Source organism: Anser anser (assembly GCF_964211835.1).
Source record: "Anser anser genome assembly, chromosome: 8".
In the NCBI taxonomy this organism is placed as follows: Eukaryota; Metazoa; Chordata; class Aves; order Anseriformes; family Anatidae; genus Anser; species Anser anser.
Genome location: NC_139728.1, coordinates 9,257,355 through 9,275,204, shown reverse-complemented (window position 1 = coordinate 9,275,204; position 17,850 = coordinate 9,257,355). Strand labels below are relative to the sequence as shown.

The 17,850-nt window shown below is 41.2% G+C and overlaps 1 protein-coding gene across 8 annotated transcripts in view; it reads left to right on the top strand.

The window, feature by feature from the left end:
• DNM3 (dynamin 3) overlaps window positions 1-17,850 on the top strand; it is a 197,608-nt gene that overhangs the window by 151,012 nt on the left and 28,746 nt on the right. For all 8 annotated transcript variants that reach the window (XR_014587808.1, XR_014587809.1, XR_014587810.1 and 5 more), the window contains 3 exons: window positions 7,270-7,434; window positions 11,828-12,054; window positions 13,381-13,617. Coding sequence is in view for 5 of the 8 variants with exons in the window: in XM_083847695.1 (XP_083703821.1) it covers window positions 7,270-7,434; window positions 11,828-12,054; window positions 13,381-13,617 (629 nt within the window). In the remaining 3 variants the exon portion in view is untranslated. The remainder of the gene's footprint in view (window positions 1-7,269; window positions 7,435-11,827; window positions 12,055-13,380; window positions 13,618-17,850) is intronic.

Genomic DNA, 17,850 nt, shown 5'->3' with positions numbered 1-17,850 from the left:
GTAAGTCACCACTATTTGAGACATCCCAAGATCCACTGACCTCTTCTACACTGAAATAATGGCAAATACTATGCCAGTGATATCTCACATCTAGATTTTTTTTTTCAAATGTGCTCCTATAAATATGAGGCACTTCATGTGTTGTTATGACAAGGAAATTCTTTGACTGAAAAGTTTGCAAATTCCAAAGTAGTATTTGTTTTATAAACAAAGGTGCTGTTTTCCTTATGCCAGCCTCTTTCTGCTTTTGCTTGTCCAGCAGTCTGTTCTGAAAGGCATGAAGCAGCTGTTGGCCCTGAATCAAAACTTGCAGTGCAGGGAGGGTTATGTAAAAGTCCTTTGTGTGAGAGATGTACATGGCAGCAAATGGTGAAATTGGAGTACAGATTCTTTGAGGGAATTTTGCTATTCACAGCAATGTTTTATTTGTTATTTACTTTGTAAAGAACAAAAAGGAAAGTAGAAGGTGTCATTGGATTATTATTTTTTTTGCATTCTCAGAAATGCTCGCTCCTGTTGCAGTAATTGCAGTGTTGTTGCAGTTTGTAATTTCATGCTGCTTTGCACCCAGTATCACCCAACGGATGGAAGGGCTGCAAGAAGTTGTTTTCTGCTTCCCCTATCCCAGGGCAGGATCTCTGTATGCAGGCCATTTCTGAGGGATGCTGGCCTAACCTGAGGAGAAGACTGTAGCTCCCCTAGTCCATCTACTTCTGTGCTTCACTGACCTTACCGTGTAACATTTTCAAAATGTCGGTTTGACATCTTTTCCTGTCCATCTCAGACAATCATCTCTCCCCTTCCACAGAAGTTCATTCTGAAGTCACTAGTCCCAGCTGATCCTAGTTTTTTCTTTCAACTAATATTCTGCAGAGCCCTGTACATCCTCCTCAGTTGTTTCCTCTGATCACTCTTAAAATGTGCCACAAATTCCTGGTAGTGTAATAACCAGAATTGGATACACAATTCTTGTACTGATTTCATAATAGCAGGACATTGTCAACTAATACTCTGTTTATATTCCACTGCAGATGCAGTTCCATTTCTGCTGAACAGCTACTTAAGTGGCCATTCTCATGCTGTGTGTTTATAACTGATTTATTCCTGCCTAAGTAAAATATGTTCTATTCATAATGGATTTCATTTAGATTTTTAAACTCTTTCTCCAGATCATTGGGAATTCTGCTCCTGTCATCTAACGTATTTACTACGTTCCCGTCTCCTTACTTCTCATCTGTAAGTGTAATAATCACAGGCTGTAATCCACTGTCCTGAGCATTAAGGCATTAATAAGCACATTAAATAATACATCCCACATGAAGTCCCCTGATAGAGTTTTCCAGTTTGACAGTGAACCATCAACAGCTTTTCTACGGAAACGTGTGTCCAACCAGTGATTGCAGAGGGAGCACACTTCCCGTAATGAAAACATCACGAGGTGGTGCCAAAAAGCTTTACCAAAGACCAAGACATGTGGCATCTGATGTTACAGCTGTAAGATCTGAATCTCTGCTCTAAAATGAAATGGGACTGAGTTGACGTTATTAGTTGTCAACCTTGTTGATTGTTGCCTGTCTTTTTCTTCGTCGTGCTTAAAACTAGATCATTTGTTTCAGACTTACCAGGTCTAGGCTGGTCCTTAATTCACTGCCTCTTCTTTTTAAAGACTCTACAAGAACTTCAGCTGCACAAAGTCCTGAAGAAAAAGAAAATGGCGAAGTTTACAAAAATTACCCTAAATGCTTATGGACTGTAAGACAAAAATTACTCCAAACGTGTCAGAGTTCTGGTAATTTATCATCCCTTTCAGTCTCATAGTTTCAATCAGTTTCTTGATTGAAGAAGGCAGGGAGAGAGCCTAATGCAGATTTTGAACGTTTGGGATCATTAACATCGTGTAAATGTCTGGGGACCTGTGTGTGGATTCAGCAGAAGGTTTTAGCTAATGGTCTGTGCTATACAATGTCTGTGAGCACAAAGAAGAACCCAAGTAGACGATTGTTGAAACAAATCCAGCTAGTTAAATACTCTGAATCAAATCAAGCTCGGCTGCGTCTGTCTTCTGTGTGGGTACGAAGTGAGACGGATCGCGTAGAAGGGAAAGCGGGATCCTAACCTCTGTTTGAAGCAGTTCAAGGCTGCTAATGAGAGCATCATTGCTGAAAGGGGCAGCCCATGGGTGGCTCAGTAAAGGCAACAGCAGTTCCCAGTCAGGAGATGCTGAAAGCGTGAAGAGAGTGGCAAAGCTGCCCTCTGCGAGGCAAAAGGCCAGCTTCCAAGCTGCTTGGGAAATGTTCTGCTGCTGCTGCTGGCTTCGTTGTAAACGCACAAAAATAATGTATTGTCATTTACTTGTGGTTCCTTCCAGTAAGAAAACCTCACTGTGTGAAGCCGTCATGTGGTTTCAGCAGTCCTCTGGCAAAAGGCACACTGTGTACAGCAGAGAGCATCTTAGCTGAATTGTATCTACAGCTTCAGACTGCAATGAGGAGACAATATCAGGAATCGGTTGAAGAGACTTAAGAAAAGGCAGGGGGTTAGGACAACTGCAATTTTCCGAGTGTTGGTGCATTAAAGAAAAACCCTGCTTGGACAGGAATAGCTAAAACAGGTTCAGCAGCTGTAAATTCAAACATAAATGCAGTCTGGAGGGAATGACTCATTTTCAGGTTGTTGTTATAAACTTGCATCTGTAGATAAAAGATAGGAAAGTAGCTTTTAAATGATGGGTTTCTCCCAACAGTTGTGGATTTATTTCACAGCGTACGGAGCACTGGTTTGCTGCTGCTTTGGCTTTTACCCTTTCGCCAGTCACCTTCCTGTCTGCTTCCTCTCAGTCATTTTTAATGGAATGCCTTTTTGATTACATAAAATTGGTTGATACACTGCTCTAATGAAAATGCTAGACAAATGCTCCTTTTTGGAACTGACATCAGGAATGTTATACAAGACATTCTTAAATATGCTGGCAGCTGCCCTGAGTGTAATGAAATCATGGAAATTAGAAGTATTGCTCTCTCTGTGTGGCCAGCTCAGGACTGTTTTCAGTACGTTACCCGGTTTTGCTGTGAATTTCACAAGGAATTACTTTTCCTGAAATTTTCTTGGGACGCTCTGCAACGTGCTTATAATTCCCTCAATCAGAAAAATTATCCTGATATTCTGAAGTACTATTCCTTTTTTAGGATTGCGTGTAATTACGTCTGCCTCCTTCCTTTTGCACCACGTTAAGTCATTTCTTGCACCAGGAAGTTTACAGTCTTGAGAAGACTGATAACTCTTCTGGTAGCAATGCACGTGTAGGGTGAAATCCTTTCCCACTGCAGCCAGCACGAAAATTCCCACAAACTGAAGTGGTTTGAATTTCACATGCAATTTTTAGACTTCTCTTGTGTGACACGTTAATCCTTAATATGTTTTTAGTACAGAAGGGTGTTTTTAGCACAGTAGCAATGATGCAGACTTCGTGTTTTGCTAGCAGCTTTTCATGCAAGGATTATAAGACAGCTTATGAAAGGTGAGACCTGCTGCAGAGCGTAAGGAATAGGTTTTATTTTCATTCTTGTAAGTGCAGAGAAAGCAGACAGAAAGGACTGTCTCCTTACCTCTGAGGCAATGTGTACACGTGTATAAACAAAAGCACCATCCTGGCTTCCATGCTACCTTCTCCTGTGTTGTTTCAGCTATTGTTTGTCTGTACCTTTGGTGTATTTTCATCAGATATTCTGAGCTTTGCTTTTCCCAGATTAATCTCATTTTCTTTACCTGATTTTTAGCTCTCAATTATTCCGTAGTCTCTTTGTTGTAGGTTTACAGAAGTTCCTAAAGTAACTGCAGTTGTGTTGGTTTGAAATAATAATAATCTGTTCCTGACAACAATTATTAGCAGTATTAAGAATCAACTGAATGAAAACAGCCCAGATTCGTATCTATTTGTGTTAACATTTGCTCTTGGAATCAGCAAGTTCTGGCTCAAGGATGAGGACCACTGAAAGGGGCCTGTGGCTGCCCCATGCCTGGGGAAAGGAGGCATAGAAACCCACTTCCAACTTTGATTCTCCTATTCCATTCAGCATGTCGAGGTGGGTATCGCTCGGCCTCCTCTCCAGCGTATGCCAGCACGCTGTGGGATGTGCAGGAAGCTCTGCTGTTTGTCAAGAGAAGGCCCGGACAGTGTTTGGAGATGGTGGCAGGGTTGTGCGACTGCCTGGTCACTCAGACACCTGGGCACTGGATGCACACCAGGAGAATATGCCAGGAAGCTCCTGCAAGGCTGGGTTTCCTTGCTCTTCACTACACTAGCAAATTTTCAGCCTGTAAGCGTTTGTTTCTCGGCAAATTACAATATTTTCTGAGGAAGACTGTGGAAAGCAGCTGTTCATTTAGTAGCTGTTCGTTAAAATAACCCAACAAGCTCTTGGTGATCAGGTACCGTCCTGGGGGTTGTTTTGGTCACTCGGTTGCGGACTGCTTTTCTCTCTGAACTACGCTGAGAAAGCAGTAGTCTGAAAACACGGGACATACTGCTTGGTCCTCAATAAGATAAGGGCTTGAAACGTTTGGTGTTGACTTGAAATTTAGTTTATCAGCAGTCAGAGAGATGTGAGGGTTTTCTAGGTGCTCTGGTTTGGATTTATGTGTTGCAACTGACTTGAAAATGCCTTTCTAGACTGCACAGGGGCACGCACTCGGGCTGAGGGGTGTCTTGTGTTGGAGCTACAGTCACCACGATGCTCAGGGAGAAAACTTTCCATTGTGAAAGAATGAAACGTATGTGGAATAGGGTGTCTGCATCACTTCTATCTTGCGATGCCCAGCATTACCAGGCAGCCTCATTCTCAAATGTTGGCACAGAGAAAAGCCTGATAACTTTTATCGGTGTGCTACAGTAGCAGGGAGATCTGTTAGAAGCAACATTTCTGGTGTATGAAAAACACTCACATCAAGGTGGTTTCTAGCATGACAAGCCTTCGGCTGAGATGGCAAGTCTTCAAGAATACTAAGGCCAGAAGCTTTTGCAATAAATTACTGTAAACTCATGAAAGATTGATCTTTTTTGGTTTTTAGACAAAATAAATCAGCAGTATGTACTCAGCTCCGTTACAGTCTCAATCAAGACCTGGACTTGTGAAGTATTAACCACTTTCTGTAAATGTCACCTATGAGCCTGTATGTAAAAGGTTAAATGTTTGCAGACTTATTACCCCTTGCCTTAAAGATCAGAGACAAATTAGTATTTTTACTTTACATTCTCTTGATGAGGATAATGATAAACATCTGTCACTTCGCTGCTCAGCCAGCTAAGAATCCTATTGCAATCTGTAATTTAAATAAGGGGGGGAACACACCGAAGAAGTAAAAATACGCGGACGAACTGTACTTTATATAGACAATAAAGGCAAAAAGAAAGAGCATACAAATCCGTGGCAACTGGCAAAGGGGAATTTTCTGCCTGCAGTTACTTGCCTAAAATCTGTGGTTATATGATAAGTATATGATTTTCTATTTATTTGGTATTTCACAAGGAAAATTCAACTAGTTTAGTTTCAAACGTGGAGGCTAAGGAACATACTCAATCTGTATGCTGTGACACTTAAGCATGTGAAGGTTATTAACAAAATGATTAAGGTCTATAGGGTAGTGTGTCTACTGTCGTTACAGAATTGAAAAGCGTTTTCATCAAGAGCTCTTCCAGTGTCCTCCACAGTCCCAACATTTTTAGGAAGCACTGCTAATTATTTTTCAAGTCCTTAGATTAGCTGTTTTTCCAGTACTTCATATGTAAATAAGAACAATCTGGTCTGTTGAGGCTGTTATAACCTGTTCTTTTACACACATTTAGTTTTGTTTTTAAATGGTATATTGGATCTTATGTCATAATAAAATTAGAAGTTAACAAACAACTGTCACAATTTCATTTAGATCAGACAGATTAAGGCATAGTTTATAAGAAGGAAATAAGATGTGATCTACCTGCTAATGCTGCATGAGCGTTAGGACGTGAAACTAGGAATTGCTGTGTGGCTTAGTAAGAATGGCTTTTTGTGCAAGGAGAGGCCTCTTTGGTGCTCTTCTAGCTCCAGTGGTCTTTTACTAATGGGCTGGCAATGAATTTCAGTGGGTCAAGGAATCAGTAAAGTGCCAGTGACATGCAAATTTCAGCTAAATGCTGTGTTGTAAAAGGTGTTGTGCTGATAGCGGTAAGCCTGGCTGGTATATAACTAGTTTTTGTTACTAGTTTATTCGTTTTTGCACGTAATTTCTGCTTCCTTGTGTTATGCTTCCAGCTACCCACAGAACGGGTTTAGATTTTATAGTCCATGCTCGTACGGCTTAAGTGCTCATTTTCTTCGTTTTCAGGGAGAAGTATTATATGTCAGAGTTTGTGGAAAGGACATTGTTCTTTTGACTTTCCAGGTTGAAATTTAATTCTTTTGGCGTCTTTGAGCCTCGGAAAGCAGTTTGATTTTTGCCAAAGGGATACTGTTCTTTTATTTTTAAGTTTCCTTGGTTTTGTACAGGCCAGACTGAAGCAAAGTGCATACTTTTTAGCTTCCAGTTAAAGTTCCTGGTATTTTCTTTAATTAGGTCAGCTGTTTACATACAAAGAAGTTTTTTTTCTCTCCAATGAAAAAGAGATCTCTAATATATAAACCAGCCTATGTTATGCTGAGCCTTGAGCACTGGAACCAGTGATGGTTTTGCTGTTATCCTTCATAAATCCTTTGTTTATATAGGTGCTATTCACATCTAAAAAGTTTGACGCTGAATTGCAGAATTTGTCACAACTGAGTCAGCCTTAAGAAACAACGATGTTTTTTACCCATAGGAGTGTAAAATTCAATATCCAGACTTACAGCACTGCTTTATTGCATGAGTCAGGCTGGCTGAATCTGAATGGTAAAAAATAATAATAATAGTTGTTAATAAATATTGCAGCAAGTGATCTGAGATGATTTCTTGGGGTTTCATTTACCTTCACACATCTTTGTCCAAAAATGTTCCTTAATATAAATTACAATTTGTGTGGAAATATATAATGCACTCTGTGAAAACGATCTTGCCTCTTATATTGCATTAACCTCTAAAATTCCAGATTTCATTATGTTAAAACATTAAACAGGTCGGTACTTCATATTTTAACCTCCAGTCATTCTGTGTACAAGTTGTGTTACCAGATAACTACAGTTTAAGTCCATTTTGTTCCCAATGTATTTCCAGTTTGCTGCAGTCTGAAAGACTTGACTTTTCCTTTTTTCTTCCATGCAGACTGAAAATGATGAGAATGGCCAAGCGGACAATTTTTCAATGGACCCCCAGTTGGAGAGGCAGGTGGAGACGATTCGAAATCTGGTGGACTCCTACATGTCTATTATCAACAAATGCATCCGCGATTTGATACCGAAAACAATTATGCACCTTATGATCAATAATGTAAGTAACAGCCAAGTTTCTGAGTTATTTTATGTCTGCCAAATCTCTTATGCTCATACAAACACATTTCTTGAATAGAGCAGCATCAAGAGCACATATTAAAGAGAACACCCTCCCATAAGTGTCACATTCTAAAACAAAATATTCCACTCTTCTTTAGTAGTGTGACGTCCTGCAGCCTTCTGAAAGTCTGGCACAGTGTTCTGAGAAGTTATTCCAGCATGCTGAAAGTTGAATTCATTTATGTCTTAATCAGAATATAAGTTATTATTTAAAGGTAAACCAAGGATCCTTTTCTTTTTTCTGTTTTGCTTTTGATATAGTAGGAAAAAAAGGGGTTGGGAGCTCCATCTAGGCAGTCTTTGAGAGCAGCAGAGCTGTGCTTCCTTGATTTTCAGTCTGTAACCCTTTGTCATGGTTTCTTAAAGAAGTTCTTATTTTATTTGGGTTCCTTTATATTTTCAGATTGCCATTTTCAAGGAATAAATCTGTAAGCGTTGGACACTGTTGTTTAGATAAGCTGATGTGGTTGTTTGATTTATTGTGTGTGTCTTTCTTAGATCTGAAGATTATTTGGTTAAAGAAATGGCTCTGAGATATCATTGTTTTTCCACTGCACTAGGATCTCAGCCTTTGTTTTTTGGCAGAGTTCTGAATGGACCTCGTTGAACTGAGCTTGCTATTAGAGCCGTTGCTGCCACGTGAATTAATAGCGGAGCACAGAGATCCTGTTAGTTATGTATAGTGCCTTTTCTGTGGTCTCTCAGGTCATCCAACCGATCAGTTGTTACAAATACAATGTGTTGTAACACAAATCTGGTTAGAAAGGAGCATTTATGTTTGACTTGGAGCCACCTCTAGCCTTAGTCTGATGGATTTCATTAGCCCTGTAGAATTTGTGTTGCACTTAGGTGTTTGGACAGGAAATTTCAATGGGATTTCCAGGGACATACAATACGAGCAGAATATTTGGAGGAGGACAACAGAGACTCCGTTAACTTCTTTAGGTTTAGGGAAGTCAGACCCCAAATTTCGCTCTAGTCCTGGGTGAGTTTGTGCAGAAGAGTATGGGAATGATGGAGCTGCCTGTTTGTCTCACATACACAGACACACCCTGAAAACAGCCATGGCCTCAAATTTGTAAGGTGAGCAAGTTCCCTCTGCTTTCCCTCTGCTCTTTCCAGATCACAGCTAGCCACTTGCTGCTTCGACTTAGCACAACTTTGGTACCTTTAGAAAGGGCTGTTTTTCATCTCTCATTTCATAAACTGTAGAGTTCAGTGAGCAGATACTTTTGAAAGTTTACATTAAATTTTCTGCCACTCACCTCCTCATATGGAATAGCTTAAGGGTCTCTGAAGTGCTGCTTTACTCAGGAGGAGAATACTGTAAGATTTTGTTCTTTCAATCTCATCAGCTGTTACACTGGTCAAGTCTGCCATGCTGGTTGAGAGTGGCACACAGAAACAGCATCCTTACCACATCATCTGTCTTTCAATTACCTCATAGTCCATAGCTGTGTTTGGGCTTGCTAATGAGCTAAGCCCTACACCTCAATTCTAGAATTTCAATTTGTGGCAAAGAGTCAAAACTTTTAAGAAGACTGTGAAGAACTAAAAACGTTATTGCACTAGTTTCTGTGCAGCATAGGCAGTAAATACCACATTAAACACAAGATCTGAGATCTAAAAAATCAGAACTAATAAAAAAAGAAAGAAATGCTTGAATCAAGACTGTTGAGCCAAGCCAAAAGGTTGTGCGAAGACCTGAAAAGCAGTGGAGCCATGAGGGAAGGTGGGTCCTGTTAAGTAGTGCATGTGTTCCTTGGAGTCTTCAAAAGTCCAAGCTATCCACCAGGAGTTAAGTGAAAATATCCTCCCTCCCCCTTACTGATCATATTCTGTACTTTCTGTTGCTCCATCATGTTGCCTCCAAAACTCTGGGAACAAATTGATCCCAAGGAATTTGTTTCCATGACAATTGTAACCTCCCAAGTCCTCCTAGAACTTCCTTTCCACTTTGTGGGCCTGTAAATGAGCACTTATAATTCAGGGGGAAGTATCAGGTTCAAACTCAGTGTACAGAAAATAATTAGATGTGTCCCTCAGCATGTTTTGAGACCTAAAACTAGACCGTTGTATTCCAAATGCATCCCTTATTCTTCCCTTAGGGTGGATGTTGATTACCTTAAAAGAAAATACATTTACCACACAGAACTGCATTGAGTTACCATTAGAAATTCAAACACGCACAAACAAAACACACATTTCAGAATTTTCAGCATTATTTCATGGTGCCTAGGTATCTCAGATTATTCAAGAGGGGTGGTCTTGGAGTAGATAATGTATGCTCCACAAGCAGTGCTGATATTAATCGCAGCTGAGTAGAAAAATGATAAAGTATTTGTTACTACCAACCTTAAGGTTAAGGAACAGATTGTTTTTCCATCTGAGACTTCGATGTCTGTTGTAGCCTGCCCACTGATAAATGAAGGTTCCTTGCAAGCCCATCTCACCCCATTTGGACAGAGTGACAGGGCAGGCTTTGCGGTATTGGTGTTTTGGATGCTGGCTGTGGTTCAGCTTTGACTGCAGGTCTGCGAAAGAAAACATTTTAAACCCTTGCTGTAAATTTTTTTTAATTTTTTTTTTGAGCAAAGGCATGAAGAAGTGTCACTTTCTCTTTCTTTCCCAAGCCGGAGAAAGTAGCCATCATGGAAGGTCTATATCTTGTAAAGTGCATCCACTTGCAGAAGGAAGGAGATTTGATTCCAGAACTGTCCTTAACACAGCAATCTTCCCTTCCAGAAGGGTTCAGGGAGTTTGAGTTTATGCTAGTGGCAGGCACGGATCTCTCATGATAATTGTCGCAGGATGATTTTTTTTTTTTCAAACAGATATTTGTGGTTTAACAATGCTTTTACAATCAGCTCTGGCCTTAATCTAATTTTAGGACTTCTTTTTTTTTTTTGAAGTGATGCCATTAAAATGCTCATTTCATCGAGTAGAATGTGATGCTGTTTAACTCTGATATCTGTTTTTAATGTGGAGTCTTTGGCAATCACGAGGAAAGTAGTGTACTCTGGCTCTTGATCAGTACCATCTACTGAAAAACAGCATGAGACTCATGGAAAATTTTTGCAGGCTTTGCTAAGAGTTTGTGCATCTCCTGTCATACGTGAATGGGAAATGACAGCCAAGCTCAGTCAGTATGGTGTGTTCCCCTGTGAAGTCTGTCCTGGCTTCTTTTCATCATTAGGTGACAAGAAAGGGTCCCACACCTGTGCAGTTTGACTGCTCTTACTGACCTCGTGTGAATGCAAACACTGCTGTAGTCTCATTGTCAGGATTTAGATCAACTAGCACAAACCCATGTGCAAGTGGAGCTCAGGTTTATGTAATCAGAATCCCGGGAATGTATTATTGTTAGCATCTCCAGCTCAAAAAGGCTTTATAGAGCAAAAAGCCAGATGAGAAATAGATCAGAACAGCAATGAAAGGTTTGAATGCAAGGATTTAGTAGGTCAGCAGTTGGTCTATTTACCAGCATCTTATTTAATCAGAGTACCTCTAGCTTTTTATCTCTCTTAATGTGGCCCAGGTTTCCATAACCAGGGCAGGCATAGCAGGAAATCAATATAGTAAATTAGATTACTTGGAGCCTTTTCCCTTCAGTTTGAATGTGTTTGGATGGGATATTTAGAATCTGACAAAGTTGTTGGAGATGAAAGACACTATCTACAGCAGGGTGAATTGTTGCTAAGCAAATAATTGACAAAGATGCTATAAAGCCTGAAAATTCCCATTCCCAAGGGAATTTTTTTATCTGGTGGTATGCTAATGGCTGCCATTTACCTCTGGGTCAGCCATTTTAGTGTTGGACCAAAATGCTAGCTGGCTCCTGAGAGCCACTGGGAAGCCTTGAAGATGAACTGTAAACATAGGTGTCACCTTAGAGACATGGACCAGTGCTAACTCCAACCATGTCTAATGTTTCAAAGACAGGAAAAAAAAAAAGCCACAATTCATTGTGGAGGGACTGCACAAAACCATCTTATTCTCAGATGTGAATAGCAGTCTCAGAATGCGGCTTTATATTTGCTTTAAAACAATCTACATGCAGGCAGCTGCTCTGCCCAGGTGTGTGTGCCAGCCTTTCTTTGGGTCAGAGCTCACCTTCAGGCTGCTGTACCATCAGCTCAACCTGAGTTCAGCATTTTTAGTCCCTGATCTGACCTAACAAAAGCTGCGTGACGGATAGAACTGATGTAGACAAGGTAGCAGGAGAAACAAATGAAATTTAGGTAGGTCTCTCTCCTGGTTCTATGGATCTCCCACTGTACTTGTTCAGTACTGTATTTTGATTTGTTTGTTTGTTTTGTCTGATGAAATAGGTAAAAGAATTTATCAACGCAGAGCTCCTGGCTCACTTGTATTCTTCTGAGGACCAAAACACTCTAATGGAAGAGTCAGCTGAACAGGCACAGAGGCGAGATGAAATGCTTCGTATGTACCAAGCTCTAAAGGAAGCCCTAGCAATCATTGGTGATATCAGCACTAGCACCGTGTCAACCCCTGCACCACCTCCTGTAGATGATTCTTGGCTCCAGCAGGCCCGCAGGTAAGGATCTTCGTATCTGCTTTGCAATGAAATTTAGGATGGGCAAATATTGTTAGCATCAGCAGCTCCCTCTTTACCCGTCTCTTTGGGCATTCCTCCAGGTCTTCAATGACATTTGTGAGGGAAATCAGAAAATCTCGCTATTATCACAGAATCACAGAATCATCTAGGTTGGAAGAGACCTCCAAGATCACCTAGTCCAACCTCTGACCTAACACTAACAAGTCCTCCACTAAACCATATCACTAAGCTCTAAATCTAAACATCTTTTAAAGGCCTCCAGGGATGGTGACTCAACCACTTCCCTGGGCAGCCTATTCCAATGCCTAACAACCCTTTCAGTAAAGAAGTTCTTTGTAATATCGAACCTAAACCTCCCCTGGCGCAACTTTAGCCCGTTCCCCCTCTAAATGTTGTTTTGTGTTGCTTTATGTACTTTAGAGATGAAGAACATGCACATACATTTATTTTCTTGTATGTTGCCAAGAATTCCTGGAGCAAGATAGACCTTAAATAACCACGAGCTCTTCCTAGTAAAGCAACCAGCCTTCTTCCCCAGTATCCTGTGTTCTGTTCAAGACTGGCTTGGAGAAAAGGCTGCTTCTAGTTCAGGTTGCAGTGAGCTGCATCCTTCCTAAAACGTCAGGAGCTTTGTGTTCAACCATATTATACTATCAGGAAGCCAAATCCATAAATCCAGATGCTGAGCCCCAGAGCAGATGTGAACTTGTATGCTCTATGGCCCCATTTATGTGCTGATTTTTTGAAAACCTTTTCGCACATGTACATCTTCTGTGTATATGTATGTGAGTGTCAGACAAGGTACTTGCCTGTCAAAAGACTGTCCACGGGATTTACAGCTTGTCTGATGCTTCAGATAGCAGCCATTCCTGTCACCAAATAGTGTTTTGATTTCTGTAGGAGTATAATGCTTTTCCTTATTCCACCAATCCCACCTATCTTTGCAAATTAACCCTAACTGTGTATCTGCAAGGCCTCTTCTTGCAAGCTGCTGTAACACTTCAGTGCTTCAGGCTCCATGGCCTAGCTAATCCAGTTAACAGAACTTCGTTAGAATTCTGATCATTAAATCCATTAGATTTACCTCTTTGATTGTTTATTTTTGACTGTCTTAAGGCATGCTGTCTATGGGAATGCTCTGTGTTAGATCTAAGTATATGTGATGCTCTGGCACTGTCGGCAAAAGAAATGCAAAGGAAAGAAGTATTTGGTGACATTAAAATAAATAAGGTTTTCACTTCTGTTTTTTAAAACAAACAAAACTGCCACCTTACTGAATGTCTTAAATATCCGATATTTCACTAGATCACCTCCTCCAAGTCCCTCAACTCAGAGGAGGCCTACGTTAAATAATCCCCCAACCAGACCTTTATCTGGCCGAGGACCAGCTCCTGCAATCCCATCTCCAGGCCCTCAGTCGGGGGCTCCCCCGGTCCCATTCCGCCCAGGACCATTGCCACCATTTCCAAGTGGTGGCGAAGCCCATGGAGGACCTCCCCAGGTTCCCTCTCGGCCAACGCGGGCTCCTCCCAGTGTCCCAAGGTAAGATGTCTCAGCTTTCTAGTGGTGGGCTTGGTTCTCTTCCTCTAGCATAACAGACAGGTTGTGCACAACGTAGCAAAGGCAAGCACGGTTGTTGAGTAAGTCCTGTAACAAAGCAAAGTTGTATATTCCCTGCAGAGAGTCAAAGGCAATCCAAGGAAGCAATTTTTAATATGAATATGACTTGTTGAAAAGATAGGAACTTTTTTCAGTCAGTTCAAAGAAACTGGCTTATATTACATTGAGAACGCCTGTTCTGGTTGTGTTGTATCCACATGAGATGTTCACAGAGACAAGAAGTTCTCTAGCCCTCTACCAGAACATGGGCAGTGGTACAAAAAATATCTCACTTTTGCCATTTTCAGTGCTCACCAGAGCATGTAATAGCTCTTCGGGGAGAGAACAAGAGCAAGTCCTTGTAGAATCGGTGGAGCAAACTGATAGGAGTAGGATTTTTATTCCGTAAGCCAAATAATTTACAGCCAGTTGAAAGTGGTCCATAGCTGTCTAACGGTGTAGGTCACAGGATGTAAGTCACGAGCACAAAATGATTGGTTAAGGAACAGCATTTTCACGATCACCTTCTGAGGTCTTTGCATTTGTCAGTACTTCTTAAAGTAGCGTTGCATATTTTATAACATTGCGTGGCACTACCTAGTTTTTTAATATGAGTTATATGAATAAAATGTCCTTAATATTTATTTTCATTATGACATAGTACGCTTAATAATTCACATATACAAAAGGCTCCGATTCCATGGGCTTCGTTAACTTCCTAAATTGTGAGATGCGTGGGCAGATTAGGTGATGCTGGAACAAAGGCCTCTCTCTGTTTTTAATAAATTAACTCTTAGATTAGAATTAGTCACAGTTTGGAGAAAAAACAAGCCAGATAAACAGAAACAAAAAGAAAATAGGCACAATTTCAATTTTAGAAATAGCAATTGAAAATAAAACTAAGCCACCTTTGGAGAAAAACTCCTAAATGCTTTATTTTAAATAGGTGAGATCTGTAGCTGTCAGTCACAACTTAAATTTGAGACTCAGTGTTCCTAACATAATAATTTATATATTGTATAATATGAAGATGCATATCCCAGTTTGAGGGTGAATGCCAGTTCTGAAGCAGCTCTTCTGCTGAACACATGTATGTCATCATCATGTTTACAATATAAAGAATAAATAAATGAGGCATATCAAATGAATGAAGTTTTTATATATATTTCCTATGAAAAGGGCATTGCATCAGTGCCCAATCATGAAACAATTTCTTTCATCATAGCGAGTACCCCATAGCTTGCAGTAGGAAGAAACACAGAATTGCCTTTGGGGGTACTAAAAGGAAGAAGTCCAGGTTAGGGTCCCCCACTGGAAGAGCTTGAAGGGCACTGGCACCAGTGCTTCCACTGTGCCACCACTGGACAAACCACGTCCCAGCTACAGAAATGAGGTCAAGCGTTTGGTCAGTTGTACTACTGGAAAGAACCACAGCTCCCCGGCGTGTCGCACCTTGCCTTGTAAATGAGCACGTCTCCTTTGTCCTGCCTGGCTGTGATTTTGCATGAGCATTGCTTTCCTGAGGTGGCTTGCCAAGAGCATGTCTGATGATAATCTTTTTGGTGCTAAAGTGATAGGTGGGATGGAGACCGGGAAGGAATGTCCTAGCTCACAAAAGACACTCGGGTAAGCAGCCTGTGAATGGCTCAGTTCATGCCTGCCACTGGTGGCATGCGAAGCAGTGGCTGATAAAGAAGGTCAGTGCTTTGAAAATGCTGAAGCTGGAGATACAATTTAATGTACAACTGCCTGACATTTTTGTGGAAAAAATATCTGCAATACGCATCTTCTGGACTGGATCCTAGTTGTCTTTTTTTAGAGCTACGAAAGCCTCAGACATAAAAATCTCAGATGCTTAAGAATGCGGGAGGGGTTTGGTGTTTTGCTGAAACTTCAGGTTTCTCCCGCTGACTAAACTCGGAGAGAGGAAATCCCAGGGAAGGGGCTGCGGGGGAAATCACCTGAGGGGGACAGTGTGGCAGGCTCCTGCGCCTATTAAAAGTTCTTTGGAGCCTTGGAATTTCTACTCTGCTTGGTCTGGTTTTAATAACAGCCTTCGCAGGATCATAGGAAATTGACTCAGAAAATGAGTCTGAGATATTAAAAGGAAAAAAAAATAGTTTTAAGGAAGAGTTCTTGTGGAAACTTGAGCTTCTCCGTGACTTATTGTTGAACTGAGGCTCCGTGCTCTGAGTGCTGTGCCACCGCTTTCTGCGACGATTCCTTGACGTGTCAGGATCTGTCCTGTCTAGGGAGTAGTTAAGCTTCCTGAAAAGAAAGTTGTGTTTTTAAAGTCCATTTGGCTTTCCAGAGGAGCTCTTTTTCTGCAGCCCCCATCACTGTCATATGAAACTGAAAATCCTGACATGCTGAATAAGTAGAAACTTTCTATTTTCTCATGTTCTGCTTTAAGATAAAAAGATCATTTTCAGGGGTAAGATTTAGACCATCCTGTTCCAACGAGTGGCTGAACACACGTTTTGTTTGGGGAATCTGCCACCTTATAGTGATATAGTGAGATACAGCCCCTGCCTTTAAAATAATCTTTTTTTTTTCCCCCCAGCTTTGGTTGGGGAGTTGTACAGAAGGAGTCAATCAGAGGAGTTGTGCAGAAACTGCGAGCTCTCTGCCTTTTCTCACTGTTCCTCCCTCACTGCACGGGGAAAGGAAAAGGGTTAGGGGAGCAGGAAATAATTTTCTTCCTTGCTTCGCTCTGATTCTAAAGCTGGTTTGGGTTATGTGCTCTGAATATTTCTGTAAGGAAACAGAAACTATTTGCATGATACATGCCTCTTTTAATTAATCCCACTTGAGGTGGGTGGATCTCTCCCAGCAAAGCCTGTGAGTAAAGGCCCCTGGCTTTGTTAAGGGCTTGATGCCAAAGCATATATGATTTGTGAAATATTCCCCGCTGCCAGAATTTAGATTATTCCCTCTCTCTCTTAAAAGGCTGTAGTAGTATTTTGAAAGAAAATGCAGCTGCGCGCTCTCTTTGGTAAGGCGGCTTAAGGCAGGCACTAGAGCCACCTCAGCTTACCGTGATGTGTGTTTGCCTGCCTGCTTGGGGAGCCTGATCTTGATCAATTTTAGTTCTGTGTGGATGCTTTGATTTATGACTTTTAAATGTCCTGAACAGGAATCTCAGTTTTGCCACAAGAAGAACAATTGAATTGGAAATGTTTCTCCTGGCAGCAGAGCCCCTGGTGGTAGTGGGGGTGGGAGGGTGCTCCCCTTTCCTGCTCCTGCGGCTTTGTGAAGGCCTCCCCAGTGAAACACTGAACTCTGCCATTAAAAAATACATGACCCTGCTCGGTGGGGAGCCCTGGGACCTGGCTACCGAAGGGTGTTGAAGGGCTGCAGCATCCACTCAAGCAGGCAGGAACATAAGAGCTTTTGAGCACATGCTTCTTGTGCTCAGGGCTGCTGGTGCACAGTCCCTGGGGCTCAGGATGATCTTTATATGGGAGGCAAGCAGCAGAAAGAGAATTCGTGTTGTCATGCTGTTCACCAGTGGTCCCTTGCTCTCTATACCTCTCTTTAGTCTGTCTTCCTACAATTCAGGTCTATCCACAGCCAGTCAGCACTGGAGGGGTGATGGCTACTGTGCAGCTACATTTTATTATGTCACTGAGGCTAATTACATGACCTATTATGTTTGTTACATAACGATGGCTTACAACATAAATTAGTATTTCTACCAGCCCAGTGTAAAAAAGTGCTCATACTTGATTGGGATTTTCTAACTGTAATTACTAAGTCAGATGTATTGCAGAAAGCATCGCTGCCTGACATTTCCTGCTTTGTAGGCTCTACAGTCAGCTCTTTGGTTGCCAAATACCAACCATGAAATAAGTTTTCTGCGATAGATTTTATGGATTATAGTTCTTTGGAAAGATTTAATGGAATGCCTAACCCTGTGTGTTGAACAGTGAGGGGATACCTTGCAAAAATTGTGAGAGATCATCTGATTAAAGTCTGTTATAATATATTGGCATATAAGGCCAGAAGGATTTTCCTTTGTTAGTCTGGGAATCTCCTTCGGAGAGTTTGACCTTGCAGTCTTAAAGTCTTGCTACTATACTTTTTTTAATGGAATATAAATAATAATCAAATAGCCATTTCTTCAAACTTTTAGAGTCATAGAATCTTATGGTGGGATGAATATGTGCCCACCTC